A 23236-nucleotide genomic window follows, 5' to 3' on the forward strand; every position below is an offset into this window, starting at 1 on the left:
AAATTTAAAGTGAAATATTTTTCAGAACAGCAAAAAATAAAGAAAAGTAAACCAAGAAATATTCACATTATTTTTTTATCTTACACAATTTTGAAAGTGACCCGCGTACATCTAGCGTCAGTTTCCTGGTCACCCGCTGCCTTCAACGTACTAACAATGGGTGCATCAGCCCTCTCTGTGATGTCTGTCACGTACGTGTCAATTGAGCTCTCAGGAAACGCTAGCAGAATACGTAATAGAAACGCGCAGTAATTGTGTTTGTAGCTCTCTCTCTCGGCTCCCACTCACCTGTACAGAGACGTCAGATCGCTCGCATCTCTCTCCAATCGTAAGTATATATACCCCTAGAACTCCGCTATCTCGACATGTCATTAAGACGTCGTGACGATGTGGCCCTGACAGAATCCTTATGGACACAGACGCGCCATAAAGTCTTTAAAATTCTTATAATACCAATGCTGTTCTAATGCTCATGTCGATTATGTGGAACTTCGAATATTTCACAGGTATTTGAGAGTACCGAGGACTTCGTGTTAACGATGTGTAACTGTACGGCGTTTCGCATATACCGGGCCCAAAATGTGGCTCATCTGAGGGGACACTAAAGTTCGCCGGGGTGTGACATTAAATGATTTGCTTTAAAATTCCGCGCAATAAATATCAATTTTAAGTAATATAAAGTAAGTATTATCCATGTTTTGTTGAAGAAATAGGTATTTGGAAAGTTTACACGCAACCTTATAGCAGGGAGTCTGTATATAAGAGAGGACTGGGGGTATGTGTTATACTTACCGCTTGAAACGCTGAAGAGTCACTCTTCATGCCGACATAAACAAACAAATGTTCCCATTTCATCTGCTGAATTTCACCCCTGGTTAATATTTAATGCGGTTTGAAATAACCCCTCAACAATTATCCGATGTTTATTCATAATTAAGCCTTCACCAAATTTAAAAACAAAAAAAACAAGAGAGAGAAAAACATTTAATACTGTATGTCATTGTGACCCTACAAAGCTTTGATCTCGCATGGCTACCCTCGTGGCATAAAACCATTGTTGTACAATATTATGCTGGGCTATCTGATTACTTGTGCTACAGAATCTGTTTTGTATTGTATTGTCTGTATATTTGTTTTTGTTTTCATAAACGAACAACACCTTTTTGTGTTCATAATGAAAACTATTTCCACTATTCATTTTCATAAATAAATTATCCATAAAAAAGCTGTCGAGGCGGTCCCCCGAATCCTGCAAAAGAGCACCTTGACAACCACGTGACCTCGACCTTCACTCTGTCAAAATGGCGGCTTCAATCTTCAAAGATGTGGAAATGGCACCGGCGATCGAGGTTTTTCAACTTACCAGACGATACAACGAAGACACATTTCCACAGAAAGTAAATCTCGGAGTTGGAGGTAAACTGAAAGATAACTGAATTGCCTGTCGAGCGAAATTGGCCATATAATTACCCGGGGATATTTGAAGGTTATAATATACGTGCGCCTCAATCAGTCACTGCTGAGATATGTTTCTGTCGAGTGGAACAAGGACATTATATCTGTAATCAACGTTAGAAATTGGGACCTGTCCTGAAGTCCTTGCCCCCAAACTGCCAAGTGGTTAAGATATCTTAAGGACTAGTAGAAACCTGCTATTTCAAAGGGTTTTCTATATGTTATCATTCTAACTCTAAGGACGAGTGGACGGAAAATGTTAGTTTTTACCGCTGTGTAATGTTGTAGATATAGCTGTTTAAGTTATGTTACTTCGAGGCAGTAACCGCGAGCAGAGAAATGTGAGCAGCACAGGTGTTTCAATGCATTTCTATGAATTATTTGATACGCCTCTACGGGTTAATGTTACTCCATACGAATCGATATACACAGATGTAATTTATATACTGAAATGTGTGTCAATATACAATGATATAAGCCTACACGTAACATGTTTTTCCGAATTAATATGCTCTACGTTATTGGCATGAATTAGTTCATTAATTATGTTGGCATAATTGGTAAAATACCTTTGAACGGAAGAAGTATTGCGCTGCTTTTCCTATCTAACATTTTTCATTGTCCTTTGGTTACTACAATACATACATTTCAATGATATTCGGTAATGTGCACTTTGACCGAGCTTGAGAAGGCTGGTGCTAGATAAGATCAGACTCCCTGCCAGAGGAGTTGTAGTTGTATTTGTGACCAGTGCATGTAAATGTTGGATAGTAAAAGCAGAGCAATAAATAGCTACAAGCTGTTGGTACATGGCCTTGACCATAATATATGTGCGGACAATATTATTGCCTTGAGATAATTCAAGTTCAACAATTATAGGTTTGCACAGTTTGCACACTAAGACAAAATAGTTATGGATGAGCAACTTCTTTATTACAATTGCAGGGTTAGAAACTAACAGTTTTCGTCCACTAGTCCTTATAATGATAACATATAGCAAAACCCTTAAAAAGGGCAAATTTCTACAAGTCCTTATGATACCTTTACCATTGGGCAGTTTGGCAAGGACTATAGGACTAGTGCCAATTTCTAATGCTGCAATTGGGCGACGTTTCGGTGTAGATTCTAACACCGTTATCAAGCAGTTTGCACAGTTGATAACATTCTGGCAGGTTTCTTCAAGTCGATCAAAACCTGTTTGTTTGTCTGTTAGCACCAGGGAACTGTCCATAATAAGTTTTGGGAGTCCCTGGCTTGACCATGGGCATCCATTTTGGTGGCCCAATCATCTTAGGAGCTGCAGTTCACTGTGTAGAGTTGCCTCCCTTGGGCATACCAGAAACCTATGATTGTGGGTTCCAATCCCGGTTCGCTCCAATTATGTTTCTTGGTTTGGCAGCACTATACCAATGCTCATGGGTTCCACCATATAGGTAAATATCTGAGACCTGCATCACTTGGGCTTTCCTCCCACATTAAGCTGACACGCCGGGATAACTGGAATACTGTTAAAAGCGGCGTTAACAACCGATCTGTCACTCACCTCATATTTTCTAGCACTGATATCATTAGATCAGATAAACATCTGGTTAATAATTACCCATGATTACACAGTATCACATGCCATGAACATGGCTCCAATTGTGAAACTGGAAACTGAAACCAGAATATGGAGCATAAGTTTTCTTTTAGCCAAGTCGAATCTGACCCTGCAGTAGACATATATATCTGTGTCTATTTTATAAATATGTTTTATTTTCAATTTAATGATACAAATTATTCTCTCAACAATATTGAGTTGTGTATTGCATCATCTTTCCATGTCTGTTCACTTGACCTGGCCAGAGATCGAACCTCTGACCTTCTGTGGGCGGTCGGGTAGCCCAGTGGTTAAAGTGTTTGCTCGTCACGCCGAAGACTTGGGTTCGATTCCTGACGTGGGTACAATGTGTGAAGCCCATTTCTGGTGTCCCCCGCTGTGATATTGCTGGAATATTGCTAAAAGCGGCGTAAAACCATACTCACTCACTCACTCACTGACCTTCTGTTCTCCAGGCAGACGCTTTATCCTCTAGACCACAGAGGCGGCTTGGGGTCAGTGATCTGGGGTACCTGTATTCAGAAGCACTGGTAATGCTTCTTTCATGAATAATTATTGAAATTTTGTTCTTGTCATTTTTCCCAGCATACCGAACGGATGACGGTAAACCATGGGTCCTGCCAGTAGTGAATGCAGCAGAGACTCAGATGGTCAGTGATGCTCTGAACCATGAATACTTACCAGTGGCTGGTCTCCCCGCTTTCCGCAATGCTGCCATCAAGCTGATTCTTGGAGAGGACAGTCCTGCTATAGCAGAGAACAGGGTTAGTATACATGGGGCCCACCCTTTTTTGGGGTGGGGTGGGGGGGAAGGGTTACAGATTTTTATGTGCAAAATTTGCTCAGTCGGTCGAAATAGTTCAAAAGAAAAATACATTGAGCACGATCAAGTTTGATTTGGATTGGTAGATGATAAAAGTAATTGGCCTGGCTTGGTTCCTTAATGAATATTAGTTACCTAAAATCTGACCTCTTTCGACCCATTTGAAGAAGTAATTATAATACATTATGAATATATCATTTGTATGGTAACCAAATATAAAAAAAGTTTACACGAAAATTAATTCCATTATCCCAATACTCAACCATGACATCACTAGATACTCACATGGTCAAGTTGACCTTTTTGAAATAGTGAGTGAGTGAGTATGGTTTTAAACCGCTTTAAGCAATATTCCAGCAATATCACAGTGGGGGACACCAAAAATGGGCTTCACACATTGTACCCATGTGGGGAATCAAACCCGGGTTCTTCAGCGTGATGAGTGAATGCTTTAACCACTAGGCTACCCAACCTCCCCCTTTTTGAAATAACAAGTTCTAATGAACTAATTATGATGAGACCATTGTTCAGTGAAACTTAGTTTGAACAATTTATTTTGAATTAAATTTAGGCCTTTTTTTGTCAACCAGTTAGCTGCAGAAATCTTACCAAAGCCTTCAAGGTCATTGGTCAAAATAGAAATGACAAAAAAAACCATATTGTTATCAGTCAGGTAAAATTTCTAAGAAATGACAATGTGTTACTAATTCCTTTCCTTCATTTACCAGGTTTGTTTTTTCATGACTGAAATTAGCTCACAGACTCGTTGGAAAGATCAATGTCTGCCCTCCAAGTGCTTTGTTCATTCCATATTTGTGAAACTGTGGTTCAGAGGATGTGTAATTAAAAACCAACTGAAAATACTGTAAGGGTAACTCTAATTTCAGGGCATTATCATTTGCAGAAGCCTGAGGTCTTCCATTATCTGGCCGAGGGCAGTCGAAAAGACCGAGGGCTTCTGCAAATGATATTGCCCTGAAAAAGAGCCTTACTGTTATTATAGCTAAAATAGATGGAATTTGTTATCAAATAAACAGAAACAACAATATTGGTTTTTGAAACATTTTCTGCAATCAACACGAATGTCACTAACCCACTTTTACAAATATGGAAACGTCATAGAACAAACCAGATGACGTCACTATTGAACATGACGTTACCTATCCCTATCCTATGACGTCACCTAAAAACAGGCGTGAAAATGGCCCGTCGTCAAGTAATATGAGGGCATTATCAAGTTACAGTGGCCTGCTCATTTTTGATAGCATGCGGGGCAGTTTAATGATAATTCTATCCATTTTAGCTATTATACATATTTTATCAGACACATTGACTATTGGTACTCTAGACTAACCCAATCACCTAGTTTCACTGTATGGTAATGTAATCAACTCCCATGATGTGTGGTGACAGCTGACTGACAACAGGGATCATATGTTAAACCTGTATATTGTCTCTGTTGACAGGGCAGCTGACATCAACATCAGCTTGAACTGTGAATTAGTTGGGTATCGTATTTCCTCTATTAGACACCAGAAATCCAATACATGCAGGCATCCAATTATTGCCACTCATACCCTCGCCTTCCCCATCCAAATGCAGCCGGGTCTTGTGGGAAGCCGGGTCCAGATTTGTTGGGGTAGGGAGTTGCAACTGCATCAGTATTAAACAGAATAGACTCCGGCTTCTAACAGGCATTGGGTCAACTTCTCACGCCAAATGAACACCATCAAATAGAGGAAATACTGTATTTATTTTTATGAGTCCAGGGTACTTTCAGCAAGGAGAGGTAGGAAAATGGAGGTCCCAGGCTCAGCCAACAAGAAATGATATATGTTTGTGAAGCTTACACTAACAAAAGATTGTAGTTTCTTGCTAGAAAAAAAACTTGGTTATTGTGTGTAGGAATTGGCCAGGGACAGAAAAATGGCATATTGCATACTACCATGGTTGCAATTGATTTGAATTATGCCAACAGACATACTTGTTTGCCTTTCATGGGGCTGGCAGCGCAAACTATTTCCATCCCTTGTCAAGTTTTGTACCTACTGGACCCAATGTGATTATGTTTTGCATCTGTGAACTCAGGGCTTCCTAACAGTAACAAACATTTGGACACTGTTATCTGAGGGTGAAACGTTACATCGGTGCACCGGTACATTGTGAGTTTTCATGCGGTGATACGATAGACAATACGTTTTTTTCTGTATTGATTAAAGCCGATACACTTGCTAAAAAAAATGAACTTACTACTCATTTAATGACCTCAGAGTTTTGTCAGTCAAATACTGCAAAACATGTTGTAATTACCGTTGACTAAAAAAGCTATCAGTTCCTTTTGAACCTGCTCTGAAATATTAACAGTGAAGAAGTTTCAACATGATTTGTCATAAATATGCATATCACAATACGTACAGTATCGTGACCTATGTATCATGATAAAGAAGTTGACATCCATATATTCTCTTCCTTATGTGAATCACTTCTAAATGCCTTTCAAAGACCTAACATTGAAAGTAGTTACAAGTATATCCTTTCCAAACTGAATACCTGTACTTCTCCAGAGATCTTTATTTACTGATCGATTGTAGTCATCGCAGACATGAACTGCAGTGAATAATGTGTAAAAAGGCACTGTGTCTCACTAGGCAGTGGTAATTATTATAGGTCTCTCTCTCACTCACTCACACACACACACACACACACACACACACACACACACACACACACACAGCTACTTCGGCAAGGGTGCAAAATGGAGTTTTGTAGTCAGTTAACTCTCATGCCTCGGGAAGATGTGTTAATCACAGAGATATCTCAATGTGGAGGTTTTTTACATGTTCATTGTTCAACACTTAGGTCAGGGTACAGACAGATACAAATTAAGTGTCACAAGAACCCACAATCTAAGCAGAATTATTTTAATTAAAATTCTGCTCATTGGTGTAAAAATACCCAATGGACCGTGTCATAAATAGGCAAAGAAAGCTATCAATGCCCAATGGCTCCAAATATTATCTGGAGCGCTGATGGACTATTTAGAAATAATTAATGGTATATTCACATGAGTTTAAACAAGATAATCCACAATGTCAACCAGTTGTAATATTTCCCACCCCAATGATGATAACATATGTATGCACAATGGTAAAAAAGATATAATTTCAACTCACCCCAAGTGGCCTCTATGTTTTTGACCATTGACATGATTAGGGGCGGTCGGGTAGCCTAGTGGTTAAAGCGTTCACTCATCACCCAGAAGACCCGGGTTCGATTTCCGACATAGGTACAATGTGTGAAGCCCATTTCTGGTGTCCCCCGCCGTGATATTGCTGGAATATTGCTAAAAGCGGCGTTAAGCCATACTCACTCACTCACTCACTCACTCACTCAACAAACAACCCACTCACTCACTCACTCACTCACTCACTCAACAAACAACCCACCCACCCACCCACTCACTCACTCACTCACTCACTCACTCACTCACTCACTCACTCACTCACTCACTCACTCACTCACTGGTTAAGTGATTAAGGTCAGATTGTCTTTTTTAGGCAAGATGTGCTGTTTGTTTCCCTGTGTGATGAGTCGGTGCTTGTGTTTGTGCAGGTGGAAGGCATACAGTGTCTGGGAGGGACTGGATGTATACGCTTGTGCGCAGAATTCCTCAAGAAGATTTTCAAGTATGACACTGTCTATGTGTCAAAACCTACATGGGGTAACTAAAACATTTTCACTGATTCATTGTAATTTGGTGTATGTGTATTTACTTGAGTGTGTGAGTGAGTGAGTGAGATGTATTTTACATCATTGATTGGTAATACAGTTATACCATGGAGTGTCAGCTTGATATGGGGTGAAATTCTAAAGTGATTAGATGTTTACCACTTTGGTGAAACTTACAATGTCTAAAGCAAATTTCTGGTGTGCCCCGCTATAATATTGCTGGAATATTGCTGGAATTTTGCTAAAAGCAGCCTAAAACCATGCTCATTCACTCAACACTAGAATGCCCACATGGAACGTAGGGCAATCAAAGTAGGATGTAGAGGTTTTTGTCTGGGAATATTTTCTAACAAACTTGTGTTCAGAAAAATCCTGTAATACTATCAGCGTCTCACTCCTGTCATGCCAGTTGAGTCTTCATTGCTGTTTGTTCTTCAGGGAACCACAGGAATATCTTCAAGCATGCCAACTTCTCCAACATCAAGGAGTACCGCTACTGGGACGCCAAGACTCGAGGTCTGGACTTCGAGGGCATGCTGGAGGACCTGAATGTAAGAACATGGTGGACCAGAGGGGGGTACATGTCACCAGAACATTCATCTTGCAGCAAGCTCATTACAGTCTTAGCTTTTCCTCCGATACAATACGGGGGCACAGGTGGCCCAGTTGTCTAAGGTGCCGCAATTCGCTGTGCAGAGTTGCGTCTCTTGGGCACGCCAGAAACCTATGATTGTCGGTTGAATCCCGGTTCGCCACGATTATGTTTCTAGGTTTGTCAGCACCATACCCCTGCTCGTGGGTTTCACCGAAATGGTAAACGTCTGAGACCTGCATCACTTCAGGCTTTCCTCCCACGTTAAGCTGACACGCCATGATATAACTGGAATAATGTTAAAAGCGGCGTTAAACCTAACTCACTCACTCACTCACTCCGATACAATACCTCCACATGAAGATGTGAGGACAGCTCACTGAGTGTGTTCTAGAGCTATCAGCTGTCAGCTTTCTAAAACGATTTGGCTTCAATTTTTTACCACCTCGATTAGGAAGTTTTGATTTGTACAAATGAAAATTCACAGAGTACGCAAATATTCCTGTAATGGTACACTTGTTTAGGTGTCGATACTATTGTGCTTGGAAACTATCTCTGAAATGTCCACAATATTTCCATATTTCTTAGTTGTCATTTTTAAGATACAGAAATCCGATATGATGGTTTGAGGGCTTTGCTCACTCGTACTGAGAATTTAAAGCTTTGATGCTGATTGGCTGATAAGAAAGTTCATCCTGTGGAGGTGTCGTCAGATTTTGACACCCAAATGTATCATATCTGAGTAAACGATATGATTTTAATGAGATTGATCTAGCAGATACCGCTATTCATTAGCAATAATTTGTGTGAGGTCATGTGACATTTTTGTAGCTTGTGGTTTGTTGTATCTGATTGGCTTTGTGTTGAGTGCATACAATGGAAATCCAGCATTGCACATGTACATGTTTGTACCTGGTCTTCCTTATGGTGTACAGGGTTAGAAACTAACAGTTTTTGTCCACTAGTCCTTATGATGATAACATAGAGCAAAACCCCTCAAATGGGCCAATTTCTACTTGGCCTTGGGATACCTTTACTATTGAGCAGTTTGGTAAGGACTACAGGACTAGTGCCAATTTCTAACGCTGGGTGTACACATGGATTCTTGGGTTCACGAGCACAAAGCAGTGGAGGCGTTAATACTGTTGTGAGTCTATGTCAGCGAGGCTTAAGTGTGGGGGATCATACAGTCGTATTGCTAGTGTTCTGTTGTAGGCTGCTATTCTAATAGAGATTGTTCTTGATTTATCATCACTATGTAGGTGAAATATTGCTGATGGTGATTTTTAACAGTAAATACTAAGTCACATCGGAGTTATGCCATTGCTATATGGCTGAAATATTGCTAATGTGATGTTTATTGTTGAATATCAATTCTTTGCTATGATGTAGAGGTCTTGTGTGATGTAGAAGGTCAGGGATGTTGCGTTGAAGCACGTTGCCATGGAGATCTTGGCTCTGGCATTGTATGCTGGGAAACCTAATCATTAAGTATTGTATATTTTTTGGAAATTGAAGGTTGTCAAAGTCAGGAGATAAGGATTGTTAGCAGAGTTCTCCCTCAGACAGTTTTACTGATAAGATTGATGTGACAAGTATTTAAAAATGTATTTTACCAGAATTAGAATTGTCTGTTAAAAAATAGTTCTCAAGTTTCATAGTACAAAGAATATAAAAGCTTGTTAGAACCTGAGACATTATCTTTCAATACTTGTCACCTTTCATGCAAATCTGTTGAAATGGAAAAGGAACTAATGGATGTGGTTTGCTAATGATAACTTATAGCCATTACCGTAATCACAGTAATAAGCACCCAATGTGCTTAAACAATTGACAAATGGGGGCGCTTATTAAAAGCAAAAAATATATGCCATCTCCACTCCTGGTTCTTTTATCAAGACAAATCTGTAATGTACACAAGCAAAATACTGATATTATATTTGGTCTTAGTAGGGGGCCCATCATAAAGATTATTTACAGGTTGGTCAGAGGGTGTTTAATGGGGCAGGGCACTTACAGTATGAATACAGTATGTTACAATGGAATTGAAAATGAATATCATTTTGTTTTAATTTGTCCCTTGTATAATGACTACGATAACAATACATTCCACCAGTTTATTGTGTTTCCTTCAGTCCAACTAATTTGCTCTATATTGAACACGGTAAATTAAACTCTTCTACAGCCATTAAGTTTGTGTCTGTACCATGTGTACAGGAAGCACACTGAAACAATAGTTGAATGTTGAATGTTGTGCATATTTTGCACTGATGTATAATGGTGGTGGCCTAGAATACATGAAACTACTTGATGTAACAGGGTGCCCCAGAGAATTCGGCTGTGATCCTGCACGCTGTTGCACACAACCCTACCGGCGTCGACCCCACGGAGGAACAGTGGAAGGCCATCGCTGATGTCTGTGAGGTGAGAGGTCACAACAGACTTATTGTTTGATAGAGGGGCACGGGTGGCCCAGTCGTCTAAAGTGCTGCGATTCGCTGTGCAGAGTTGCGTCCCTTGGGCATGCCCAAAACCTATGATTGTGGGTTCGAATCCTGGTTCGCCCCAATTATGTTTCTAGGTTTGTCAGCACCATACCCGTGCTCGTGGGTTTCACCAAAGTGGTAAACATCTGAGACCTGCATCACTTCGGGCTTTCCTCCCACATTAAGCTGACACGCCGTGATATAACTGGAATAATGTTAAAAGCGGTGTTAAACCCAACTCACTCACTCACTATTGTTTGATAGGCATTACTTAGAAGTTGATGGATGACAAAGTAGACACAATTTATGGATAACAAAATCTTTAATACTGTAAAGGCAACGTTTTGGTATAGATCCTTATACTGTTGTCAAGCAAGACATGTTGTTATCCATAAATTGTGTCTACTTTGTCACAACAGATGCTTTATTCAGGGATGTAGTATGTGTCTGAGGGAGTGCAGTTTGGTTGTCACTGTTGAATTGCTTGTTGAGAAAACATTTCTTGACTTTAACATTTATATTTTGTTGAAAATGGGCGGAGCACTTTATCGTACCGGAACTCTCTGTGCAGTTTTCTCCCTTAGCTACTAATTGGTCTGCCTAAACCCACGAGTGTTTCATGATCCCGCAAAGATCTGGGGTAGAATAGGTCGTCAGTAATCAAAGCTTGTCGTAAAGGGCAACAATGCTTGTCGTTAGAGGCGACTAACGGGATCGGGTGGTCAGGCTCGCTGACTTGCATGATGCATGTCATCATATCTCAATTGCATGGATTGATGCTCATGATATCAATCACTGGATTATCTGGTCCAGACTCGATTATTTACAGACTGCTATCACGTAGCTGGAATATTGCTCTATCCACCCTTAAACAACAAACAAACAAACAAAAGTTTTTCATGAATTGTGTGCACGTCTACGGTTCACTTTGACCTTTCCTCCCATCCAAGCTTGTATTGACTGAAGTAACCTGAAACGTCATTTACACCAGTATTTCTACACAGAGGTTGTTGTGGATAGTGACTGATCACTCTCCAGTGTTAAATGCCTTGGCTGTGTATTTTGGAACTTGGAACTTATTTATAGCCTTTTTGTCTACATTTTCGTGGAGAGAAGTGACTACATTCAACTGTACAAGTTCAACGGTTTGCTCAAGTCATTGAATGATATCATGATACATGAGTGAGTGAGTACGGTTTTATGCCGTTTTTAGCAATATTCCAGCAATATCACGGCGGGGGACACCTTAAAAGGGCTTCACACATTGTACCCATGTCGGGAATCAAACCCGGGTCTTCGGCGTGACGAGCGAACGCTTAAACCACTAGGCTACCGGGCCGCCCTCATGATACATGTATTTTCAAGAGTTGAATTACATCGGGAATGCATATATTTAAGCATTTGCGCTTTTTAGCCCATGGGCTTAAGATTTAGATTTTTTTCATTTTCAAGCAACCCTCCTCCTTAGACCCCAGCAATGGAGAATTTAAGGATTTGTCGGTCAGGCTTGTAGAATTGGTTGATAAAATGGCATAATAGCCCGACATCAAGAATTTTTCTTGTAATGTAACTGCATTCATTGTCTGGTCCAGAATCCGTTATTTACAGGCTGCTGTCGTATAGCTTGAATATTGCTTAGTGTGGCGTTAAACAGAAAACAAACAAAAGCTTGTGTGCATCACCCTCTCACTTACTCACTCACTCACTCCACAGGCCAAGAAGATCTTCGTGCTGATGGACAATGCCTACCAGGGTTTTGCCACCGGGGATCTGGACCGGGATGCATTTGCTGCACGCTACTTTGTTTCACGGGGCTTCGAGTTCTTCATTGCTCAGTCTTTCTCAAAGAACTTCGGGCTGTACAGTAAGTTGAAGAAAAATCCTCAATGAATAAGTTGTCAATTTCTATTATAAGAAATTACTTTTACAGTGGCTATTTTTCTCTCATCTGCAACAGTATGTGATGGAATTAAAATGTTTTTGTTTCTAAAAATGTGTTTGCATATGATCATGATGATGGTGTATGCTTTACAAAGATAGTTTTATCAACAGCTAAAGAAATATTGCTGTTAGTTTATATGATTGTAATTTTGATTTTAAGTATATGTTTCCATGTATATCCTCTCATAAAAACTTAAGGGCGGTCGGGTAGCCTATTGGTTAAAGTGTTCACTCTTCATGCCAAAGACCCGGGTTTGATTCCCAACATGAGTACAATGGGATCAATCAGATGAAAATAACTAGATAGATTGATCATGTTGCAGAAATCGTGAAGTACAGGGAGTGAAATATACCGGTAGTCCCATAGAACTCTTCCAATATGTTTTGATGTGCTTTTTGGAATGTAACGGTGCCAACAAGGAGAAAATCTTTTTCATCCTTCTCCATCTTGAATGTAATGTCACTATCAGATTATAAGCAGCTGTAACTTCTTGCCCTTTACAGTTTCTGAAAAGTCTGTGAGGTAGCCTTGTTGTTAAAGAGCACCGAAGGTCTGGGTTCAATTCCCCACAATGGTACAGTGTGTGGAGCCCATTTCTGGTGTCACCTGCCGTGATATCATGGAATGTTGCTAAAAGCGGTGTAAATGCTGAGTCACACACTCACTACAATTTGTTTTAGAAATTATGCTGTAAATTTAAAACAGTGTATTATGTCAAAGAAATAACATCCATGAAGAAGCCAATCTCATTAAAATCAGATCTAAGTCCTCGCTGCCGCTAAAAAAAGATCTGAGGACATCCCATTATGGGTCACGTCAGAACGACCTTTCGGTAACTTTGACCGACCACTGAAACGTCTAACAAGAAATCGACATCAGCCAATCAGAAAGCAGCTTTCTCAAGCTTAACGGCACTCGTTTCAACCGGGTGACTTCCATGAAAAATATGTTGACTCTGTTTAAAATTCTGAAAACCGAACAAACAAACATTCCGGAATGTCTAATAAATGGTTGAGATTGTATGGCAGTGCTTCTCACTTACTGTGCAACGCCTCCTCTGTTCAAATGTTTATCCAATGGAAGCGAGAGATAGACAATAATTTTGACGGAATCAGTCGTACAGGCCGCAACTGTTGTTCGGAATACCCCGTGTTAACATTTTCGAAGTTGCATATTTAGTAAACACATTCCGACGGTCATTTTCATGATCTGGTAAGCGACGCTTTGATTGGTTGGATGAAAGGTCGTTCTGACGTAACCCGTTATGGTATGTCCTCAGATCTTTGTTTAGCGATAGCGACAACTAAGATCTGATTTTAGTGAGATTGTGAAGAATCAGTTCCTTGCCTGGATAGTAATCATGGTAACATTTCACTTGTGTTCCAGATGAGCGTACAGGTAACTTGTGTATTGTGGCCAAGTCCTCCGAGGTCATCAGCCAGGTGAGGTCGCAGTGCGAGATCCTTGTCAGAACCATGTGGTCCAACCCCCCCAACCATGGCGGTCGAGTCGTTGCGACTGTCCTCAACAACAAGTCTTCATACGCTGAATGGTGGGTGTTCACTAAGGAAATTGCCATATTCAACGTAATAAGCGCCCAGGCCGCGCTCAAAAATTTGAAATAGGGCCTCTTATTAGAATATTATTTTGGTGGAAAAAACAGAGTTGAAAGATAAATTTCGTGGTTTATGCTGACAGCCTGAACTGTTTATATACGACAGATATATTTTTCCTGAATTTAATTGCCCATAATTAAGGGTGTATATAACACACACGTGTGTATTATACACAAATAAATAAGTCTTGTGTACATTGATCAATCGGAAGGGGTGCTAATTGGGATTGTTCACTTGCCAATATATTAGCAAATATCGCCGTGAGCGCTTATTAGAGCGGTGCTCTTATTATGTCAAATACGGTAGAAGCATTTTTTATCACAGAGTGGCACTCATTCCATATATGAGATTAATCATTGTCTTGACTCACCACAGACCCATTTTGAGTAGCCTGGTAGTTCAAGTGTTCGTCCATCAGGCTTAAGACCCAAGTTTGATTCCTCATACGGCTATAATGTATCAAGTGAAAATTGATCTCCAATTAAATTACATTTTGAAACAGTCCTGGGCCCACTTGCACAAAACGATCTTATCGCTAAGATGATCGTAACTCCCATATTTTAACATAGGCTTACGATAGTCGTAGCGCAAAGATCGCTTTGTGCAAGTGGGCCCTGATGTTAATCAGTTACTGACGGTGCCTGTATTTCAGGAAGGACCAGGTAAAGACGATGGCTGACCGCATCCAGATGATGAGGAAGCTGATGTTCGAGAAGCTCCGGGCCAAAGGGACTCCTGGTACATGGGATCACATCATTAAGCAGATTGGCATGTTCTGCTACACTGGGCTCAATGGTAAGATGTTCTGGCACAATACCAAGCAGGGACCATGGCATCTTCCCCAGGCTATCATGTCCAATAGCCTTTATCAAGCCTAGTTTCTATACCAAGGCCACTTTTCTTGGCTCAACCCTGGTGCCACCTTGCATCGAGCAGAAGTTGTGCCCCTTGTAATGAAAACGTGATATCCAATCAGATCGCTGTTCTTGTCTCGAATAGCTTCACAAATAGCTACCATAGGCGACAACTTAGTCGATCAGATAACGAAAACATTTGTGATTTCATCTCTGACACAAAAACATAGGCAATCGTTGGGGGCTTTAAAGTTGAAAAAAACATATTCATGTCAACAAACACAGCCAGCGGTAAATCACTTTCATATGACTGTGTACCAGTCCTGGATGTTGATTTTGTGAAACGTTCTCTGATTGGACTATCCATATGTGCGATCGTCCAATCATATTTAGCACAGGAAAGTGGGCTTGATGTGGCAAGGGTGGAAACAAGACATTGGTGGCACAGTTGCCTAAGGCACTGTAGAAGACTTAAATCTCTTCAAGGTTCCAGAATCTGCTGATGATCCTCTGAGAATCATTATCATCCTCCATTTCTCAGCACCACACCAATGCTCATTGCACAGCAAGTGCTGTAGGCCACTGCACAAGCCCACCCTATGATGCACTATGTCTATCTTGCATTCTCCCTTGTAAATGCTGTATTTTGTTGTTAAGGATATATTTTTGAAACTTGTTTCATTTCTAAGGAAGCAATGTTGGTGATATTTGGACAATATGTTCATTTTTGGGGAAAATGATTAATGTACGTTTTGAAAGGGAAATACAGATTTAAAGTGTCAGAACTTACAAATGTCAGACTCAGTGTTTGTATGTCAGTGATAAAATCCTTGAATTTGGAAATAGTAGCTATATTGGACAGATTTGATTTGGTTAAGACACAAAAATAGAACATTCTCTTGACCAGTGTAAAGAACCTCTTCCCGAGACAAGGGAGTTAACTGTCTGTAAAAGTCAAGTTTTCACCTTGCTGAACTAGCCTGGAATTTCATGGCTCGATTGTAGCGCCACCAGTGGTGATTATAAGTTGTGTCCCTTCTATTGACCAATCGGATTCCATCTCTTATATCACTTGCATTTGCTTCAAAGACAATGGCGGCGCCCAGTCTTACCTCGTGAAGTACATTACTTGAGCACTTTGATAAAAAACATGATAATATTTGGAAAACATCTCGACGCTCAGTTGATGGTACACATGCTCTGCAAATCCTTCAATCGACCAAAATCTGCACAGCAGTCGTCATGTTGTTAATGAACCGAATGTCGATTTCGTTATGCTGTGCATAGACTCATCCAGCCAAAATATAACTCCATAATTCCAGCCTAGTTTGGCAAGGGTGGAAAGTGCACTTTAACAGTCAGTTAATTCACTTGCCTTGAGAGGATGTGTTAAGAAATGTTTCTTACCTTCTCAGTCATTGCATTTCTTTGCCTAAAGCATATATAAAAGCTTCTCCCCTGCTAACACAACTTTATAATCATTGTCTAGACTTCTCCCATACATAATGCTTAAAACATGATTACTTCACCTGTGAAGATCTGAGTTCGAATTGATCTTCAGCAGCCCATGCTTGTTGTAAGAGGCGACCACAAGATTGAGTGGTCAGGCTTGCAGACTTGGTTGAAGCTTGTCATCATATCCCAAATTGCATAGGTCAATGCTCATGATGTCAGTCACAGGGTTGTCTTGGGCCCGATGCGATTATTTACAGACTGCTGTCATATAGCTGAAATATTCCTGAGTGCGGCATTAAACATCAAACATCTACTGTTCAAAGCAGTGTTAAACCAAACTCGCTACCTTATTAAAACTGTCTCTCCTCGCCCCATGCTTACTGCTGCTGCTGCTGCTGCTGCTGCTCACCAGACTATACGTTGTATTTCAGTTGATCAGGTGGGACATCTCCTTAGCAAGTATCACATCTACCTCCTAAAGGAGGGCCGCATCAACATGTGTGCCATCACAACCAAGAACGTTGACTACGTTGTAGAAGCCATACACGACGCTGTAACCAACGTTTGAAATCAAGAGTGTGTCCAGTAAAACTAGTAGCCGTCATTTTTCTTTCCAGCTGCCCAAGTTGAACATCTTATCAACAAGTTTCACATTTATCTAACGTCAGAAGGGCGAATCAACGTGTGTGGACTGACCACGAGCAATATGGACTATGTTACGTCCGCGATTGCTGATACAATGATCACAGTCCCTTCCAAGTTGTAGAGGTAGTGCCTGCTGCCATTGTTATTAACCAGATGCTGGTCTAACAGTAATATATTCCTGTTACAGTCAATCCCCAGTGATATAATTGTGATATTTGACAATGTGGATTTATAATTCCTCCTATGTTAACCTGTTACACAGACATGTTTCTCAGTTCTATGACAAATGTGTGGATAGATTTTGTAGCAGTTTACAGATTTGTTATTCAGATTATTATTTGTAAATATTATAACTACATCATGAAAAAGAGTATTTACTTGTTTGCTCAAATAGATACAACTATTGTCATGTTAGCCAGGCCAAGCAAATATGTTTATTTTATATATACATTTTCGGTCAGAAACTACAGAATATTAGTAAGAGGAACTTCTTACAAATATCTTAAAATTAAGGCTTTAAACAAATACAAACCCATTTCTTTACCAAAGAGCATATTTTTAACCAAAGTGACTCACTTTTAGCATTTCCGATTACCAACCCAAATAGATTCAATAAGTCTAAAACTATAGTGGGTATTGGTGGTCCAGTCATCTATTAAAGTGCTGACAGTGACTATGCAGAGTTGCTTCCCTTAGGCTTGCTAGAAACCTATGATCTTGGAATCGGAACCCGGTTTGACATGATTATGTTCTAGGTTTTTCAGCACCATAGCTGTGCTCGGGGGTTTCTCTAAATTTGTAAAGGTGTGCCTTGAATAATTTCGGACTTTCTATTGACATTTAGTTGACACGCATGATGTAACTGAGATACTGTTCAAACAGCTTTAAACCAAAGACGTATATAGAATAATATTGTATATACGTCCATGTTTAAACCAAACTCTCGATACACACTAAAACTAAAGGATCTTGAATATTGAGTCATCCTTGCTTTAGTGCTGACACAAACTGATTTTATTTAAATCGAAACATTTGTGAGGATGAATTACATTTGCATGCAGCTGTGTACCTTCAAGGTTGGTGTGGAAACATTATTGTTCGTTTTATTTGTTTTAAATTCAACAGTAAAGACCAAATGAATAGAGACCAAGCACACATTTTGTCCTGATTTGTCATCACTGAGTTGAAACATGTTAATATTATTGAACTACTTACAATATTTGATCCAATAAGATTTTGCTGATCAAAGTCAAGCAGATAACTCAAAAGTAAGGGAGATAACTGTCAGGTTTAATTGTCTATTCAGACTTTGCTTGGCTTCATAAATCAACTGCTATTAGCTGTAATAGGTATCCATAGGTGGGTGTTTCTATGAAGTACATTTATATGGTTGGTATGTGAACGGTTTTATCTGTCAAATGTTCTCTTCATTTCAGAAATAATTCCTTTTTATCAGTTGAACAAGAATTACGATCATGATAACTGGTGCCTATGTAGGCACATCTTGAATGTATTGATGTATATTCTGTAGATCAGATACCCCTGTATGCTGGCCAAATTTCTATCACAGGTACAGTCAGAAACACATGGAGATGACCTAATATGTCAATCTGTCTTTTGTTTGAAATATATTTTGTACAGTAAAATATGAAAGTGACTTTGCAGGTAAAAATGTCCTCCACTATATTGACATTAATACTCAATTTCATGCTACAAATGTCATGTTAAGTGGTATAAGGCTATTTCTATAAGTTTCTGACAGGGTTTGTGTGTGCTAAGATTGACTACTTAAAAGTGTTCACAGTTATAAGCCTGTTTGTCTTCACACTGTCCTATTAACTAGAGTGATTTGTCTTTCTTCATCGCAGCAGTTTGTGTTGCTTTTGTATTGGTATGACAACGTATGAAATTGCATGAGACTCACCTGGAAGTTGAAATTTGATTATGATTTGATTGTGATTAGATTTGGCACCTGGTCCTGCCAGTCCGTCGAGCTTGTCAGAGATCACAGGTGACCCCTTCAGTGTCATTGTTTTGACGCTTTCATCTAACCACGACTGTTGGCAATATTGGTCAAAAGTGCAACAAAGCACACATTTGTAGCAGGTAATTACAACTGGTACCTTATCGCAAAATTGTGACAACAGAAAATCTGAAACATTGATATGAGTGGTAAATAAAAATTTACAACAGGAAGTGATCAATCCTGAAAGGTCTCATAGGGAGGAGGATGCGGACATACTCATGTTGCTGCTTGTTGAAGTAATACGTTTCACAAAAGAGACATTGGTAGAATAGCAGTCCTTCTGCATGGAACTTAGAATTTTAGTGTTCTTTGGATCATGTAAAGTACTTGATAAAGATTTAGTGTTTGTTATTGTAGTATGCATGGTGAGTTAAGCCATTTATGTAGGAACCAAATATTTACATATATCTGTTTGTGATGATGGACTGTTACAATAATATATGAACATCATTAAATGAGACTCTCACATGTGCGATTAAACTTTTGTTTTATTGCGATGAGATGAATACAGAACCAATCGGTCAAGAACCATGTTTGATTTGATGTTGTATGAGATTACATATTTGTTTTGTTCAGAGTGAAAGGGAAGCACTCATCGAAGGTGCCACAATTTACTGTGCAGAGTTGTGTCCCTTTGGTATACCAGAAATCGATGATTGTTGCTCTTAATCACAGATTTGGGCTCATTTTGTCGCAAGTTTTGGTACACCATAACTGTGTTCATGGGATTCACCAAAGTGGTAGACATCTGAGACCTGTGTCATTTCGGGCTTTCCTCCTAAATTTGACTTGACCGCTGTGATATAACTGAAATACTGTCCAACATGGTGTTAAGAAAACACAATCAGAACGAAAGTGTTATCGGGTCTGTTGCTATGTTCATATATAATGAAATCACCTCCTGAGGTTTCTTCACATATGCTCTAGGGCTAAACCTTTTGCTCATTTGAGTGAGTGAGTTGGGTTAAACTTCGCTTTTAACAGTATTCCAGTTATATATTAACAGTATTATTCAAGTTATATCACCGCATGTCAGCTTAATGTGGGAAGAAAGCCGAAGTGATGCAGGTTTTAGATGTTTACAACTTCAGTGAAACCCGCAAGCACGGGTATGGTGCTGACAAAACTAGAAACATAACCGGGGCGAACCTGGATTCAAACACAGGTTTCTGGCGTGCCCAAGGGATACAACTCTGCAAAGCGAATCGCGTTGCCTCAGACGACTGGGCCACCATTGCCCCAATACTCATTTGAACACACAAGACTATGTGATAATGATTGCATGATCCGACTTTACAATATGGGACATGACACTACAATAATTGACATGAGGTGAGGTGGGTGTGGTGAAATGAGTTTTAACATTGCGTCCAAGATTATTGCATTTATATTGCGATTTGCATGCACATGAGTGTGGATGCTTGTACTAATCCAGGGGGGCACGGGTGGCTCAGTCATCTAAGGCACCGTAATTCGCTGTGCAGAGTTGCGTACCTTGGGCACGCCTGAAACCTATGATTGTGGGTTAGAATCCCGGTTTGACCCAATTATGTTTCTAGGTTTGTCAGCACCATACCTGTGCTCGTGGGTTTCACCAAAGTGGTAAACGTCTAAGACCTGCATCACTTCAGTCTTTCCTCCCACATTAAGCTGACATGCCGTGATATAACTGTAATACTATTAAAAGTAGCGTTAAACAAAACTGACTAGCTAACTGTACTAGTCCAGACTAATACCAGTTCTATTGTGCTAGCCAACTGAGATACCATGCTACAGTTAAACATGAATACCCAACTTGACACAGTACACTGACTCCGAGGCGACCAGTCCTTGTTTTAGCCCTTTAATGCTGAGTACCAGACAGGGTAACAACAAGTACCATCTTTTAACATCTTCTAGTAGGACGTGCCCGGGGATCAAACCAGCTCTCCGGGCGGACAGTCTACCACTAGACCACGGAGGCCTTCTGGTTAGTTGGAGGAACAAAGTTGGGACATAAATCGAAATAGCCGCTGGTGGTGAAAGAACCCAGGAATACCAGCCAATACTTTTACAGTCAGTTCACTACCTTGCCTCGGGAAGATGCACACGTGAATGAGACTCCCGATAGGTGACGTTACAGTGAATGAGACACTTGTCAGGTGACGTTACAGTGAATGAGACACTTGTCAGGTGACGTTACAGTGAATGAGACACTTGTCAGGTGACGTTACAGTGAATGAGACACTCGTCAGGTGACGATACAGTGAATAAGACGCTCGTCAGGTAACAATACAGTGAATAAGACACTCGTCAGGTGACGATACAGTGAATGAGACTCCAGATAGGTGACGTTACAGTGAATGAGACGCTCGTCAGGTGACGATACAGTGAATGAGACGCTCTTCAGGTGACGATACAGTGAATGAGACACTCTTCAGGTGACGATACAGTGAATGAGACACTCGTCAGGTGACTTTGCAGTGAAAGAGACCCTCGTCAGGTGACGATACAGTGAATGAGACACTCGTCAGGTGACGATACAGTGAATAAGACGCTCGTCAGGTAACGATACAGTGAATAAGACACTCGTCAGGTGACGATACAGTGAATGAGACTCCAGATAGGTGACGTTACAGTGAATGAGACGCTCGTCAGGTGACGATACAGTGAATGAGACGCTCGTCAGGTGACGTTGCAGTGAAAGAGACCCTCGTCAGGTGACGATACAGTGAATGAGACAATCGTCATGTGACATTACAGTGAATGAGACACTCGTCAGGTGACGTTGCAGTGAAAGAGACACTCGTCAGGTGACGTTGCAGTGAAAGAGACACTCGTCAGGTGACGATACAGTGAATGAGACATTCGTCAGGTGTCGATACAGTGAATGAGACGCTCGTCATGTGACCTTACAGTGAATGAGACTCGTCACGTGACATTACAGTGAATGAGACAATCGTCAGGTGACGTTGCAGTGAAAGAGACGCTCGTCAGGTGACGATACAGTGAATGAGACTCGTCAGGTGACGATACAGTGAATGAGACAATCGTCATGTGACATTACAGTGAATAAGACACTCGTCAGGTGACGATACAGTGAATGAGACTCCAGATAGTTGACGTTACAGTGAATGAGACGCTCGTCAGGTGACGATACAGTGAATGAGACGCTCTTCAGGTGACGATATAGTGAATGAGACACTCGTCAGGTGACGATACAGTGTATGAGACGCACGTCAGGTGACGATACAGTGAATGAGACACTCGTCAGGTGACGATACAGTGAATGAGACAATCGTAATGTGACCTTACAGTGAATGAGACACTCGTCAGGTGACGTTGCAGTGAAAGCGACTCCCGATAGATGACCTTACAGTGAATGAGACACTCGTCAGGTGACCTTACAGTGAATGAGACATTCGTCCGCTGACGTTACAGTGAATGAGACACTCGTCAGGTGACGTTACAGTGAATGAGAAACTCGTCAGGTGACGATACAGTGAATGAGACTCTCGTCAGGTGACGTTACAGTGAATGAGACGCTCGTCAGGTGACGATACAGTGAATGAGGCACTCGTCAGGTGACGATACAGTGAATGAGACACTCGTCAGGTGACGTTTCAGGGAAGGAGACTTTCCATAGGTGACCTTACAGTGAATAAGACACGAAGTGAGTGAATAAAAATGGGTGGCAAATGTCTTTGTCTTTGTTTGTTGTTTAACGCCACACTCAGCAATATTCCAGCTGTGTGACGGCAGTCTGTAAATAATCGAGTCTGACATGCATCAGCCAAGTCAGCAAGCCTGACCACCCGATCCCGTTAGTCAAACATTACATGCGATAACATGACACTTTCAGCGGCAATAAGACAATATTTATTTAATGTATACCTTTTACAATCCATGCATTGTCACGTAGTTCGTACAGTACGTGCCACACTGTAAGGTAGCTAAGTCACCTCGTTTTGCGTGGCGCTATTTTCAGCATTAAATAGTGACAGCCAAAATATGTAAACTTTTTACGCCCTCAA

At 40.6% G+C, this 23236-nt stretch overlaps 1 protein-coding gene and 1 long non-coding RNA gene across 3 annotated transcripts; both read left to right on the top strand.

The window, feature by feature from the left end:
* Window positions 1-274: 274 nt before the first annotated feature.
* Window positions 275-19695, top strand: LOC124141251 (aspartate aminotransferase, cytoplasmic-like). 2 transcript variants are annotated; one of them, XM_048393295.1, is made up of 10 exons: window positions 275-328; window positions 1227-1416; window positions 3641-3819; window positions 7491-7599; window positions 8046-8158; window positions 10519-10623; window positions 12399-12549; window positions 14014-14179; window positions 14896-15038; window positions 17170-19695. In XM_048393295.1, the coding sequence occupies exons 2-10, from the start codon at window positions 1302-1304 to the stop codon at window positions 17316-17318; spliced, it is 1230 nt and encodes a 409-aa protein (XP_048249252.1). In that variant the 5' UTR covers window positions 275-328; window positions 1227-1301; the 3' UTR covers window positions 17319-19695. The 2 variants fall into 2 exon arrangements, with proteins under 2 accessions (XP_048249252.1, XP_048249253.1); XM_048393296.1 differs by having other exon boundaries at window positions 282-328; window positions 16984-19695.
* A 1302-nt stretch (window positions 19696-20997) lies between these two features.
* On the top strand, window positions 20998-22893 carry LOC125378341. Its single transcript, XR_007220208.1, has 3 exons — window positions 20998-21457; window positions 21551-21891; window positions 22200-22893. It is a non-coding gene; the product is annotated as an uncharacterized LOC125378341 (long non-coding RNA).
* The last annotated feature ends 343 nt before the right edge of the window (window positions 22894-23236 follow it).

Source organism: Haliotis rufescens, unplaced genomic scaffold, assembly GCF_023055435.1.
Source record: "Haliotis rufescens isolate VD_foot unplaced genomic scaffold, xgHalRufe1.0.p SCAF_12, whole genome shotgun sequence".
Taxonomy (NCBI): Eukaryota; Metazoa; Mollusca; class Gastropoda; order Lepetellida; family Haliotidae; genus Haliotis; species Haliotis rufescens.